The sequence below is a fragment of the Equus przewalskii genome, chromosome 7 (genome assembly GCF_037783145.1).
Source record: "Equus przewalskii isolate Varuska chromosome 7, EquPr2, whole genome shotgun sequence".
Classification (NCBI taxonomy): domain Eukaryota; kingdom Metazoa; phylum Chordata; class Mammalia; order Perissodactyla; family Equidae; genus Equus; species Equus przewalskii.
In genome coordinates, this window is record NC_091837.1 from 58389456 (window position 1) to 58405343 (window position 15888).

Below are 15888 nucleotides of genomic sequence, written 5' to 3' on the forward strand. Positions count from 1 at the left end.
CAGACTGACCAAATTAAAAGGAGAGAAGACACAGATTGCCAATATCAGGGATAAAAGAGAAGAGTTTGCTATAGTCACTAAAAGAATGATAGGGAATATTAAGAATAACTTTATGCTCATACGTTTAACAACTTAGATGAAATAGACAAATTCCTTGAAAGACACAAATTACCAAAGTTCATTCAAGAGGAAATAGATAATCAAGATAGCCCTAAATTAATTTAAGAAATTGAATTCATACTTGAAAACTTTCCACTAAAGAAAACTCCAGGCTCAGGTGGCTTCACTGGAGAATTCTGCCAAGCATTTAAGGAATAAACATTACCAAGTCTACACAAACTCTTTCTGAGAGTAGAAGAGGGGAGATTACTCCCAAGTGATGAGGTCAGCATTGCCTCAATGTCAACCCCATTACAAGAAAACAAAACTACAGATCAGTATTTCTCATGAATATAGATGCAAAAATCCTCCACAAAATACCAAGTGTTTCTTAGCTAAATTTTTTCTGTTTTAAAAACTGATTATTTTGATGATAGAACACAACTAACCATAATCTTTATTCATATGAATCAAGAGCCATGACAGATCACTGGTAGCTAAGGAGACCCTGTGATATTGTGAATTCTCTTAAAACGTATTTCTGCTTGTCATCGGGTGGTTCATAAGCAAGAAAATTTTATTACCTAACTAGCTTATAAAGCAAACCGTATTACTTTATAAAGAGGTACCTGGAATTGATTCTCTTCTGCTGATGTTCTTCCGGGATGGGATAAATCTGCCCCTCTTCTTCAGGGTATATGTAGCCCCATGCTTGTATCTTATAGCTTTATTCTTATTTATTAGAAGTGGTACTGGCAAAAAAACAAAGTCTGTGTCTCTGGGATTTGAGAGCTCCAAGATGTTAGCTATAGAACTGAAGAAGTGATCCCCCCAGGAACCTGGGTTCTGCGGGGTGATGTAGTTCACTCCAATACATACTCATGTGTTTGGAGGCCATGCAGACATATCCTTCTTATAACCGGACTTCAGCCAACTCCTTCAGATCTGCGTGTTCCCTGCCTTCCCACTCAAGTCCGTGCCACTCACACAAGAGGAGAATGTGGCTCTGTTCGTTACCCCCCAAAGGCTGGAGTTGAAGCCCAGGGTGGCCGGCCACCTGCATGATGTTGCTTTGAACTCTTATTCTATCTAAATATTTTAAGTTAAGTTTTTATCCAACTCCATCATATCAGTGTTTGATTTAACACAAAAGCCATTTCATGTAAATCTATTGTTATCTGTTCCCATTTTATAGATGGGGCGTCCAAGGCTTGGAGAGGTAAAGTACTTTGCCCAAGGTCACATAGCTCGTAGGTGGTGACACCAGGTTTGAAATGCAGGCCGTCTCATTGCTTAGTCTTTGCTCTTCACGGGTCCACTCTTCATTACTGAATCCCCAGTGCCTAGAACAGTGCCTGGCAGGTACTCAGTAATTATGTGTTGGATGATGTACATTGGGGTGGTCTGGCATCTGGTATTAGGAACCCAACCCTAGGCACATGAGCCGTCTGGGTCAGGATCAAGCTTGGGTTCTGGGAAGAGCAGCAGATCCATGCTCCCGGGCCTCCTGCATACATCAGGAGAACTAGACTCTCCCTTCCTCCTGTGTGCCTTCAGCGCTTTGTAGTGCTGCCCTACTGGCCAAAGAGTAATTGTGGCATACTCATCTTTATGTCTTGCTGCATTGTGACCTCTAGAGGATGCGTCCTGGGTCGAGTTCATCTCCTTATTCACAAGGCCTAGCCCAGCTAGTACACGTTAAATGTGACTGATTGAGCTGTGGGTTATAGAAGTTGATAGGAATCTTGAGCTAGAGAATACAGAGGCAGGGCTCCTCCATCTGCCTTGCTCAGAGCCAGGACCCATCCTTGAACACGAGTGAGAGTCCAGGTACAGGCAGAACTAAGGCTGGGTTCCTGCCTAGAGGGCCGTCACTGAGGGAGTCAGTCAGTCCTTAGAGCCACCATGCTGCCCTTGGGTCTCTTGAGGCAACCGTCATACCCCAGGGAAAAGGAGGTGCTGCAAAGCTTTCCGAACCCAGCTGCAGAGAGCATGGTGGTGCAGGGGCTTTGAGGCAAGGAAAGAGGGAGGTGGAAGGAGGAATTGTGTTTTGGCTGTGTTCAATTTCTGGATATAGTTGGCTATCAAGTGTAATAGTCTATATACAGCTGGAAATAGAGATCTGGAGAGAGGGAGGGAGGGGGATGGGCATCATTCTCCACAACTTACACCATCCCCCCTTCCTTCTACCTCTAACAGACCAGACTGTTCTTTGTATTATTGGAGGCGAAGTCTGTGTCCGAAATGAAATGAATTCTGTTCACTCACCTTTCCAGTGGAAATTCTGTAATTGTTCATATCCTCTCTGTGTTTTTACCATCTGTTGAGTCAGTTTAATTAATTTTGTATGTTGTTTCTTTATTTCAGAAAAACTGTACAACTCCAGTGGACGAGATTTAAGAAGGGCCCTTTTCTCCCTGAAGCAGATCTTTCAGGTAAAAAAGGAAACAAATGCTCAAGTCCTGTCTTTTGCATTGCTTGTGGAATTAGATACAGACAAGTTTATACCTTTTCCTGGTTACAGAAAGAAAAGTCTCTTTAGATTACAATGTAAATTAGGTCAAATTATCAGTTCAGAATACTTTCAACATATCAAATATTTCAAACATAGTAAAGACCAGTTGATCAAATCATAATTTTTCCATATTTACTTCAGGTTTTTAAAAACAAAAACCTATGAAGGGTGTAATTAGAGTCTTGTTTTCGCTCCCCAATACCAACCATCCTCTTCTTACCCCAGGGCCAGGTCCCCTCTCTCCTGATTGTCGAATTTGGTGTTTTTCATGCACATGCATATTTCTGTACTGATGATGAATATTCAACAGCGATATGTGATATTCCTTCATATTAACTTTATGTGTATGTTACTATGTTGCATATATCATACTTCAGCTTACTTCTTGAGAGCTGGGTAGACGTAGGCATGAGTGATGTAGCTCCAAGTGAATATTCCATTATATGAATAAAGCACAAATTGCATTGTTAATTCTTTTGTTGGCAGACAGTTTGGTGTATTTCCAGAGTTTTGCTGTTATAAACCATGCTACTAGAGACATGTTCCCTTGTGCATATGTGCAAGTCCTTCTTTCAGGTTCTATGTTATCCTTCTCTTGTAAGCCTCCCCTCTGTCCCTGTCCTGAGGAAGTCACAAGCCTAGTGAAGCAGGCTAGGACAGGTGTGCAGACAAACCCGAGACTGTCACCCACATGAGACTGCAGAGGAGAGAGAGTAAGAGCCAGGGTTGGAGAACGAGGCCTCTGTGCCTGGGCAGGATCAGGAGATGGCTTCATGGAGAATGGGCATTTGCACTGAGCTTGTGCCTGTGTGCCTGTGCTCGTTCTTTCTGTTATGATTTTGAACTCCAGAGTATATTCCACTTCTCTTCAGTTCCTGTCTTACCCACATCCTTAAAGGATTTTCTTTGTCAGTGAAGGTTCTAGCCAGAGTGGCAATCCCCTTCATGGATGTCTTCCTGTCTGAGAGGGAACAGACAAAAGGGCAGGCCAAAAATCCATCCCAACTGCCTGTCCTCCTCCCATTCTTCCTTAAACATGTTCAACATGCCTTCATCTTTTTTCCAGCATAGAGTCCCTTCTCAATGTCAACATTTCTGGAAATGAGTTCTCATTTCTCTTCTTCTGACAGCTACAAGTGTAAACTTATCTCATCATTGCTCCCTCATGTCACACATCTCAGAAATGCCTAGGGGTTTGGGGTCTGCCTTGGTTCAGGACGTTTCTTCTCGGAAAATTGCAGCAGTTGTCCATAGGTGCTGCCTGCTTTTGGTCCTTCCCAACTCAATCCATTCTTTAGCGTCTTGCCAGAGGGGTTGGAGGAAGTCATTCTCTTGCTGGTTCCATGTAGCCTTCTGGGTTACATCTGAATTTCTCCATATAACATTGAGGCCCTTGTGGATCTGGCCTCTGTTGCCTACCTCTGTGGCCTTGGCTGCATCCTAAGTTCCACCCATGATTGCATTCCAGGAGCGAGCTGTGCCCTTTCTCTTCTGCACTTTTGTCTCTGGACCTATTCTGTCTATCCCAGAGTGCATTGCCATCCCACATCCAGTCTCCACGTCTCTTAGTTTTCCTCCTGGTATCTCCTCCTGCTACAGATTCTCTCCCTAAATAACTCCTCACCACAGTCAGGATCCCTCCAAATACTTCTAAAGTTCCCTGTGCTTACCTCTAGTGTAGAACATGAGATACCACATGGCACTTGTCTGCTTCTAGTCGTCTGTCAGCTCTCTGGATTTCATCACTGGGTCTTAGGGGCCTAGCACAGTGTCTGGTGCCACTTACACAATAGATGAATGGACTGGGGGGATTGAATAGTCTTCCAGCAAATGTCTGTCTTCAGTCTTCCCTGTCCCTAATTTAGTAAATGCTTTGTTGACTAATTACTTGTCCCAAAGTCCCACTTCCCATTTATCCATCTGTGTCTCTCTGTTCCTTAGCCAAATGAAACAAAACTTCTTCACCCTCCATTATGTCCTCCTCTTGAACTCAGGTCCCTGACTGCAGTCAGGCTGCGTTCTTACCGTGCCACCAGAGAGCCATGTCAATGCCACTCCTCACCCTAACTCATTTGGTCCCTCAGTCTGCCTGCTGTTTCTGTTGTTCAGCTTTGACTTCTTTCAATATCTGTTTACCTCACTGAGTATCCAGTTAGTGGTAAAACCATGCAGAGAAGAGCTATTCCAAGCCACTTTAAAACACTGTAATTTGTGCACCTTGACTAGGATATAATCTAAGAACAAAAAGAACCATGCATACACAAAAAATCAGCTGTTTGAGATAATCACATTGCTGGTGGTAGTGTCAATATTGCCATTCTGAGACGTGTGTGTGTGTGTTGTTCTAATAGAGCTCTTAAGGATTAAGACTCTTCATATGTGGGAGAGAAGATAGAAAAGTAGAAGAGGTTAAGTTAAAAACTCTGTATTCCTGAATTTAATTGGAATTATCAGAAGGAACCCATGGTGTTTATTGTCTTAACAACAACAAAAAGTAAATAAGCATATTTGCAGTACTAAGTTTTCTGAAAAGGACTAGAAGCGATGATCAACCCATCAGCACTGAGACTATGGTCTTAAAATACCAAAAGGAACCAGCACTCCTTGGAGAAATAGCTGATTCCAAGTCTGGAGTAGGAAATGGATAAAATAAACTCGAAACATCTTATCATACAGCTAGCAAGGAAGCTGTCACATACTACTAGGATTATTGCCAAAAGAACTCATGAGTATGTTCAAGAATCTTCCACTGGCTGGCTAAAGATGGGACAATAAAGATCGATAGCATCAATAAGGATGATAATTACAATGAATTGAAATACATCAAGTAAATTTGCATTGATGAGTTCATAAAGATATGAAAAAACAACAATGAATTGGTCACTGTTGGGAGATGCTAGTGAACCAGCTCATTATTTTGAAAATGGGTAAAGTTTTAGAATCTCCCATTTATCTTAACTTTTCCTATATGAACTTTAGGATAATCAAACAGTAGTTGAAGGAATATTTTGCTTATAAAAATATTCTAGCTAATAAGTAAGAAGTGGTAATAGAATTAGAATATCACAAATTTTCGTCCCTAAATGAATTAATGGTTTTAAGTGTTGAGCATCAGGACCTGCTGACATGATGGAAATGAGATACAACCAGATGTTATGTGCCTCCTCATGGAAATACACACTACCATTGATGATGTGGTCAAGCCAACAAAATCAACCCTGGATCTGATCATGCCTCTATACGCAGTAACCAATTTATCAATGAGTTAGGAGAGAGGCACCCATTAAACTACACCACAGGGGTGTAATCAAGAAAATCCAGACTGTGAGCTATTCTACAGGATAAATGACCTAGTTTCTTTAACACATAAATTTCGAGGAAAAAAAAAGATGAATTAAAAGACATTTAAAATTTATATCAACTAATTGCCACATGTAGATCTTATTTGGATCCTAATACAGAGTGTGAAAAACAGTATTTATGAGACAGTTGGAATTTTCATCACTGACTGGATGTTTGATAAAAAGAAAGTACAAATTTTTTATTATGAGTGCATAATTTTTTAAAAAGTTCTTATATTTGGGGGAATGTTTCTGGATTAAATGCTGTGATGTCTGGGATTTGCTTCAAATTAGTATGGCAGCAGACAGTGGGATGATAGATGAAACAGGATTGGTGTGAATTGATTGGTATCTGGGGCTCACTAACTTATTTTGTCTTCTTTTGTATATGTTTAATGTTTTCCATGGTGAAAAAAGTAAAAATAAAACAAACATGTTTAGGGTCTTGTTGCGCATCCCCTCACCAAGCTTGTTCTGTGGTGTTGGCTCTCTCAATTCTCAGGGATGCTGCTACTACCATTTATTCATCAAACAAATAGTTTTGAGCATCCTTTGTTGGCGTTATGTAGGCAAGGAAGAAGGTGCTTGCTACCAGAAGTTTGTAATCTGTTTGGAAGACCACACACATGTGCACAAAACAGCTCTAAGCCACAAGGCAGGGATGCATTGGGTATTGAATGGATTACACAGGCTGATCACCTTCTCCCACACCCACAGGTCTGCGTCTCCATCATGTCTTATGTTTTCTAGATGTGGAGGTTCTTTCTGGAACTAGACCTGTAAGGGTGTAAAAGAAAAAAAACCAGAGCCATTGATTGGTTGAACTGAGTTGAATATTCCTTGACTAATAGGCATAAAAAATGATCACAGATTATTAAAGTATGGCTATTATAGAAAATTCTGAAATGCAGGATAATCCTTTGTTAGTGTTAATATTTGATTTCATTCTAGTCAGAAACCATTGTTTTAAAAACCATTTATTAATGCCTATATATTATAGGGTATGTGTTCAAAATCTAGTAAATTGCCAATTCAGAAGGTAGTCTCCACATTTATTATCCATAAATTTCTCTTTCGTCAGTGCCTTATCTACCTATGTGCATACATTTTAGTTAGGGTTCTGAATTATTTTTATAAACACTGTCTCCCCGTCCAGTGTGTTTTCCAAATGCCTTTGCCAGACGGTTCCCTCTCTGCTATATTAATATTAGCGATTAGCTTGAGTGGTTTCTTGAGAGCTTGTTCTCACTTTTTCACCATGAAGTCATGTGTAAAACCTAGTTTTAGTTAAAGTAATAAACATTTGTTACATGCTTGGAAAAACTCTCTGACTAGACATGAGCTCATCTAAATGTTCGCTTTTCACATATGTTGGTGGAAAAGGATATGGATGGAGGGAGAATTATTTTTTATTTCCTTTATACATACGAGTGTAAAGTAATTTTCCAAAAACTCAAGATATTGTCCCATTTTCTCTTGCTTCCAAAGCCATGATTATCTTAAAGTCTGAGTTAACACAGCTGTCTCTCATTACCTTCGGGGCAAGCGTTGCTCACTCCCTCCCCCCATGCCCTCTGAACGTTGAACGTGCTTTCTTGGTTCAAAGGGAGCCTCTGCCTGGCTTGCCCACATTTCGCTCAAGTCCTCCATCCATATAATTGGAAAATGCCATAAAATCAAAATGAAGGGCTGATTTCATATAGGGACAGGAGAATTATGCCAGTTCATCTAAATTATTTTTTTCTTTTTTGGAGATAAACCACGGTTGCTGACCATTTCTATAATAATAACCTTTCATTATTCCATTAAGCTTTCTACTATTTACATCACTGAGGTTTTGAATTTTTACTCTGTTGTTAGAATTGAAGGTGAATGTTCCAGCCTTATCCGAGTTGTATTTGAGACAAGTCACTGTCCAACTGAGAAAATCTCCTAAAACAGTAGTGGAAAAATCCCTCTCATAGAACTTGATATTGCAGGAAAATGACTGGGCTTGGGGGCTGGCTGGACATCAGTGATCTTGGTGAAAGTTTTGCCACTCTTGAGTATTCATCTGTAAAGAGAAGGTAGGATTCGATCAGTAGTCCTAGAATTGGCTGCCCTTTAGGATTTGCTGGGGAATTTAACAGCAAAGCCTGGGCCCCACCTTAGAAATTCTGATTAAGTCCATCTGGATAGGGTTCTGCTTCTTATTCCTTTTTAAAGCTCCCCAGATGATCCTAATGTGAAGGAGTCAGGAGTGAGAACCATCTGAACACCTCGGAATCACCCGGAGGGCTTGTTAAGCCCAGATTGCTGGGCCTCACAGTGGTTTCCTCTCTGATAAGTCAGATGTGGGGCCAGATAGTTTGCGCTTTTAACAAATTCCCAGATGATGCTCATGCTGCCCGTGCTTTTGGAGACCTGTCTTTGAGAAGCCCTGGATTAGATGAGCCCTGAGAGTCCTTTCATGTCCTGCCTTCTGTGGTGGGGTCTGCAGGCTGGCCGAGGGGCCTCTTTTGACGGGTGGTATGGCTGCTGCAGAGGCACGACTGATGCTGCGCTCTGCCTCCTTGCTTGTCCTGAAGGCAGCACAACTTGGTTGGTGGAGAAACTGCTTCCTTACTTTCTCAGATACAAGACTGTCCTTAAGAGCTATCTTTTGGAACACGTGAGTTGCTTTGAATCCTGCACTTCATGGTCTGTGTTGCAATCGAATGTTTCCTGTTGTTAAAACCCAGCAAGCTTCATGTGGCCAGTCCCTAGGGACCTGTGGGGGAGTGGAGCCGGGTGATTTTTGAAGAATGAAAAACAGAACACTATAAATATTCCTGACGGTCAGGGGATTCATTTGCTTTATCTTTATTAGATTGCCCAGAAGGCAATAATTGGTCTTTGGCAAACATCAATGTGAAGACTGGTTGTAAAATTCCTCTGGCAACAGTTAAGATGCTTCATTTGAATGGAGCAGAACAATCTTTAGAGGTCGGTCTGGCTTCAAAGGCTTGTGCATAGTTTTAACAGCACAGCCTGGATGGAGGATGGACTGGGACAGTGTTTGAAGTCTTTTTTTTTTCCCCCTTTCCCGCCAGGATGACAAGGATTTGGTGCATGAATTTGTAGTGGCTGAAGGTCTGACGTGTTTGATCAAGGTGGGAGCTGAGGCAGATCAGAACTATCAGAACTACATTCTGAGGGGTAAGTTGTGACGGCGCGGGCAGCCGGCCCCTGCTGCAAGGGAGGTCTGGGGTCACCTCCAGGAACGTCAACACTGAGAGCTTTTTAGAAGACTTGGATTATGGAATCAGGTGCTGAAGACACCCTGGAGCAAACGAACCTTCATCGGGTTTTATCAGTTCCCAGTAACTGATTAGTGACCGAGCTAACCATATTGACTTTTACCTGAAGTCTCTTCCTGGTTATTGAGAAAAAAGAACGTACGACACACTAGGTTCTTTATAATCTGTTTTATTTGGTGAGGAAAGGGACACACTAAGTGGGCTTGGGTAAAGCCTGCATTTCAGCAGAAAGCCACCCAGTACAAAAGAGGCCGCTTTATTTCCTAGGAAATTTTTTTTTCTCCGACTTGAGTTATTACTGGGTCACTTGTCAGAAGTGCACATTCCTCAGCAGGTCCTACTCTTTCTGTCTCAGTAGGTCTGGGTGGGCCTAGAATTTGCATTTTAAGGAATGATTCTGAAAGCTAGCTCGATTATTTCATTTTTTATAAAGTGACCCACGTGTGGAGTTTGAAACACTGATTACTGTTCCAGTTCATAAAGTTAATGCTCTTTTCATAGTTATAGTATTTTTGTGCACCTTCATATTATTAATTTTATTTGATCCTGTAAAAAAAATGCATAGGCAGGGCAGGAATTATTGGGTTGAACCATATGAAATTGCTGCTATCAATAGTTTTGACCTAGAAAAGGAGAAATTTAATATATAGTTCAATATCTACTTCATTTTACAGTTGAAAAATTTGAGACTCAACGAAGTCGAGCATCGCTTCCTCCTCTGTGTGGTCAAGCAGGGGCTGTGCCCAGGCACTGGGGCACATGGAGCTGATCATGGTTCTGTTCCCCCTTCTGCATCTATGCCTGTAACCCCACAACTCTACATTCTGTGTTCATATAAGGGAAAAAAATACCTCTTTTTTTTTTTTCCTCTTGAAGGAAGAATACATGAAATGTGTGAGTTAATATCAAATGTCAGTGGTTGGAGTTGATTGAGACAGGCAAATGAAACAGTCTTCCACAGTTCCCGTTGTGTTTTGCCCTGAGAAGATTCCTTATGTTCTGTGTTGTTACCCAGCACATCAAACTCTGAGTCCTTCCCCCTTCTCCCCACTCCTGGAGAGCCACTGTAACAGAAGGCAAAAGGAAAAGAGAAAACTTAGGGCTCACGTAGAAAAAATTTCAAGGACGTATTTTCAAGTCAGTGTTAATCATTTCCTTTCATTTTGATAACTGCCAAATGCGTGTGTGAGAGAGTTCTTCAGCCTCTTCTTCTTCTGCTCCGTGGTATCTGTGTGGCTGAGGAGTCACCTTCTGTTGTCCACCTTCAATCTTTTCCTGGGCGTGTGGTAGATACTCACTACAGATTGTTAGTAGAGATGCTCTGTGGATGAATTTTGTGATTTTTATCCTCAATATAATTAAGACATTTACATGGAAACTTCTGAGGTATGTGTAGATAAATTAACCGTAAACTTTGTCCTGCTGTGTTGCATCCTAACACAGCTCTCTTTCTGTGTCTGAAGAGATGGTGCAAGCCTTGATGCTCATCGTCGTATTCCATGCACACTGGTCCAACACCTGGAGTAGGGGATGCACGGAGATAAGGGTGGAGAACTTCCTCTAGTTTATTTTCCAGGTCCCTTATACTATGGATGCTCAGTAAATTGAACCACATGGAAGGAAATATACCTAATTCAATTGCCTAATTCTGAATAGGGGATCCAAACTGACTATATTTTTTTGTTATTTTTAAAGTATACATCATTTTAACTTTACAAAACAAAGTCTTCTCCACTGGGTGCTTACATGTGCACACGTGCTTGTACACACACACACACACACCCACACCCACCCACACACCCACACCCCTCTATGGAGCTAATATTATAACCATCTTCATGTTTGTCTTTATTATTCATCTACATTCAAGGATGGGGATGAGGGGATGGCTGTGCCAGCTGTGGTCAGTCCTCTCTTATGAATAAAGCAAAATTCTTGTCAGCAACCTCCTGAAGACTTTCCATGGGTTAGAAAAGGGTCATGTGACCACCTGTGGCTGCAAGGGAGGCAGGTAGAGTATTTGGCTTGCTGGACTTTGAAGGGAGGCAGCAAGAGAGAAAGGTGTGGCTTTGGCCTGTGGGTTACCAGTGCCTGCCACATAGAGGGAGTTAAGAGGGAAACACTCAGCCCAACTGAGAAGGCCTGCTAGTGAGCAGTATAGTGGTGGTGGTGGTGGGAGGTGGTGTAGGTGTCCCCGCTGCTGAGGGTATTGTCGAACAGGAGGCAGTAAGTGAGCTCAATGTCTGCACAAGGCCCTAAATGGTGAATTGTGTGAATCGTACTTTCTGGCAATGAAAGATGGTATTGACGTAGAATACGTCAGCTAAGCTCTCTACCTCAGTGAATGCTTTTTGTTAAGCTTGCAGTGGTTTATTAATTTGCAGTGTTCTGATCTTCATCAGAAAGGGGGCCAAAGGCAATCACCAAATGTTTAGGAATCAGAATGCCCAAGCACAACCAGGGGTGATCCCCGTCCAGCACCTGCTACTTCTCTGGCTGTGCAGAAAATGCCACTGAGGTAAGACGCTCACTCTAGACAGCTCTTCCTAAAGTGTGAGGAGGCTCACGTTTCCATTGCCACTCCTAGGACCTTGCCGTTAGATTTTGCTTTTCCAGGGGTGTCCATTTATTGGAGGCCAGAAGGCTCCCCATGTGTTACCTGGAAAACAAGCAAGTGCTCGCTCCTATTCAGGTTACTACAAGACGTCCTGCTTTCCACGCACCGGAGTGCCTTTGCATGCCTGCCCCACTTCAGCTAAGTCTCAGAGGACTTGGGGTAACCCCGGGCACTGTGTGCAAACGTCAGCATATTTTGGTGTATCTGACCGAGGCCCGTGCCAGGAAAGTACCTCTGAGGGATGTAAATGACAGATTTCTTAGGGGTGTGACTTTCGTGTTTTTATACAAGGAAGCTATTGTTTTTCCTAGCCCACATGTGGAGTCGCCCCTTCCTGACTTTGAAGACTTCTTCTCCTAGAGGCTTTTTTAGGTTATGAACAGCTGCCGGCAGCCACCAGATATTTGCAATCAAGGACAACCTTTGAATTGCCTCTTTGTTTGTCCAACTCTGTTTTAACCACATTACCTTAGGTGAGGTATGATGAAGCCAGAGGCAGATCAAGAGAGAGAAACTGGAAGAGGTTTACAGTTTTGTAACTCACCGTTCCCTGGGGAGAACACAGCATGCCCCCCAGGCTGACTTGGGGAGCACGGGGGTTGGTCATGAGGCAGAGGGAGAGGGCAGCCACCTTTGCTGTGATTTCCACTGGGTGAGCAGGCTTAGGATGGGCTAGTTTGAATAATTTCAGTGGGCCCTAAGTCGTAGGGTCTGTCCCTGGCTCTCTGGTACCTGGCACTAGGGTGACGGGGGGGTGGATGTAGAGGCCTGGAGTGTGAGAGCCTGTCATGGCAGGTGGTTGGAGGTGTGACTTGGTGAGCTGCTGGAGAAGAGAACTGACTGACCTGTAGCCGGGGTCTCAAAACTGGGTCAAGACAGTGTTGAAAACACTAGATTACAAACTGTAAGGTGGGTCAATGTCGAAGTGCTGTGGAAGAGCATGCCCTTCGTGCAGTGACCTCAGGAACTCCACTCTGTGGGACCATGTGTGAGGCCCCAGATCCAAGGGAAACACCAGCATTCGGAGAACCCAGTCCTTTCCACATCTGCTTTTAGGACTTGTTTAATTTATCTTTACTTTTGTACTCAGCCCTCTGTCAGCTCTTTCTCTACGGTCCGGGAATCTGTTGCTTTCAGTCGAGGCTGTATCTGCTGAGAGGTAAAGCTAGGTTTTGAGTTACGGTGTAGTCAAACGTGCTCCAAAAATGTGAGCCGGCTGCTGGGAAGAGGTCTTAAATGCACAACATGTAGAAATAATATTTATCTGACTTATTATTCTTGGATGGTTCTAGCTAATGATCTAAAGTTTTTCTTGATAGCCAGTATTTAATATAAATCTACTGTGGAATTTTGTACCTCACAATTATTGTTATTGAAGTGGGACCCAGTGTGGTATATTCCTGGGAACTTAAGCTTTCTACACACATACTGAGCCTACACTCTGGGCCACGTCAGGCCTGGGAGGTGTGATGATGAGTCCAAGATACAGCCCTGCCCTGGAGAAGCTCTCTGGGAGGCGGTGCATGTGGCCCGTTTTATCTGTTGTATCACATATGGCTTACATGTTTAGAAATTGCATGTAAGTGGTATGCTTTGGGGGAGAAAAGAGAAAGTGATAAGTACAGTCAGTAAGCCCAGCTGCCTTTTCTGGCTGTACCTCAAGGGAAACTACCTCTGAAGGGCTAGTTTTACATGGAGAAATTTGATTTGATCATTTCACCTAAAGCAAACTACCCATTAATCATAAAACACATTAGTCATTATCAGAGCTGGATAAGATCTTAGAACTCTTTTAACTCAACCTTTTCATTTCAAGAGAAAACTGCAGATAATTTGTTTGTCCCTGTGATGTTTTAAAAAATGTTTTAATGGTTGTCAACCTTTACAAATTGGGAGATTTGGCATTAAAAAATCCAGATTTCAGGCTTCTTTGGACAAACCAGAACAAGAGAATTTCAGTGCCTTGCCAAATATTACTTAACTATATTCCACTATAGGAATAATGTCATGCATCTTAGGGGCTCTCTTAATGAGGATCAGGACTTCTGGTCAGATGATTTTTGTCAGCATCTACATCACCAGGAACAGAAATAGTGTAGACAGCACAGAAAGAGAATTTAGGATGTTAGAGAGAAGGTGGTAGCAAAAAATGATCAAATGGTGATTAAACCAATATCCTCCATCCCAGAAAAACTTAAAAAAATTTGTGTTTTGGCATTTCAGAAAAAACGAGGAGAGCAGAGGTTGGGTTCAGACTATAGATGGAGGAAGGTATGGGGGGTCAACCTGGACCCAAGGTGAGGAGGTAGGAGCAGAAGCGGGGAGCTGCTTCCTTCCTGAATGGAGGTCAGGTCCTTTGCTGCCGTGTTTTCCACTGTCAGGCCTGGCCTGACTCTCCTCTGCCCACTTACAGTGGTCCTGGGGCCCACCTGACTGACTTGGAAGGAACTTTCTCTCTCTTGCATCTTGTTGGGAGCTTTCTGTCCTCGGTCAGGGATCAGTCATGGCAGCTGCATGGCCAGGCTTTGGTGTGGATGACACAACTGCACAAGTGTCCCGGTGGTGTCTATCGCCAGCCCCAGGGGGTAAAGGTCAGTGTCTAGGATGGAGTCCTTCCTCACCTGATCTCTCTCTTCTTGCTGAGTCGATGTGACAGGGGGCTATTCCCAGTAGGAAATCATGTTGGCCAGCACAAATTGGCAGCCCATGAGGCCACAGTGAATCTTCAGGTATTTTGTTTGCCTAATCTAGTATGTTAAAAAATTTTAGAATAATTATGAACATTTACAAATTGGGAGATTTGACATAAAAATATGGATTCTGGCTTCTCTTGAAAAACTGAATGCTTGAGCCAGCACAGGGCCCTCATTGCTGCATGGCCAGAATTAGCTAGAATTGGAAGAAGCTGCTCCCTTTACATGGGGCACGTGGGCTCTGTTTACCACAGTCCCCAACCCTCCCTTTTGTATCACCCCTGGGCTGTTCCACTTATTTTGTTGCCTCTGTGCCCCATAGGCATGTAAGTTTGAGACCTCTAACTAATGACATCACAATCTGTAAAATGAGAGTTACAGTTATCCGAAGTAGAAGAGCCTGGCTTTATTATAGCTTACATAAGTTGCAGTGTCATTGCTACTTTGCAAACTTCGTTCTCAATTCCAACATGAGTAATTTTTTTATCCCCCAACACCTGGCATTTCTCAAAATTTGTAAAGCTCAGCACTGCCTTCTGCTTCCTCCCAAACACAAGCCCTTACATGATTATCTAAGGATAGAAATCCTGTCACCACACAGACAATGGTGTCTTATAGTCTGAATAGCCAAGTTTGGGAAACAGAGGCTGGGAGTAGGCAGGGCCACCGACTGAGGTTGAGTGTGTTGGCAAGAAGATTGCTGTTGGAAACTTGCTACTCTAGTTGAACTTATATGGTGATAACAGTGAGCCTTTCATCTCAATCCTAAATCGTGTGCCTCAGAATCTACTGCAGAAGTCCGTATCGTCCACTTGTCAAAGGAGCAGTCCAGGTGGGTCCCAGAGATGAGAGTGTCGGAGTGTCAAGGCCAGGGGAATAAAGGTGGCCTGGGATGGACATGCCTAAAGGAAAACTGTGTAAAAACTGAGTGATGTAAATATTTTTCTTAAACCGGAAGTAGCTTTTATTGTTTGTTCTTATTGTGTAATTTGTGAGCACACAGTTGTCTAAAAAGCAATCAGCATGAAGAGGAGAAACATAAAACATCACCCATAATCCCACTAAACAAAGACCAAGACCATTTTCTATACACACATACGCATGCTTGCTTTGCACATGCCTTTTATAAAAATGAAATGTCCTTAGATATGTTGCCAGCTGTGTCTCCTGGAAGGGAATGGTTTGAAAGCATGGATCTTAGAAGCTGGCTGTGTGACATCTCTTTGACCTTGGCACAATTATCTAACTTCTTTAAACTGCAGCTTCCTCACCTGTAGAAGGGAGATAATACCTATTTTATGGGGGTGTTGTGAGGATTAAAAGGCTCATAGAAAGGTCTAAATAA

At 42.7% G+C, this 15888-nt stretch overlaps 1 protein-coding gene across 41 annotated transcripts in view; it reads left to right on the forward strand.

Annotated features, from left to right (window-relative positions):
* The window catches only part of FHOD3 (formin homology 2 domain containing 3), a 455119-nt gene that overhangs the window by 200997 nt on the left and 238234 nt on the right, over positions 1–15888 (forward strand). For all 41 annotated transcript variants that reach the window (XM_070629984.1, XM_070629962.1, XM_070629948.1 and 38 more), the window contains exons 4-5: positions 2467–2534; positions 9027–9132. In XM_070629984.1, coding sequence (XP_070486085.1) covers positions 2467–2534; positions 9027–9132 — 174 coding nt within the window. The remainder of the gene's footprint in view (positions 1–2466; positions 2535–9026; positions 9133–15888) is intronic.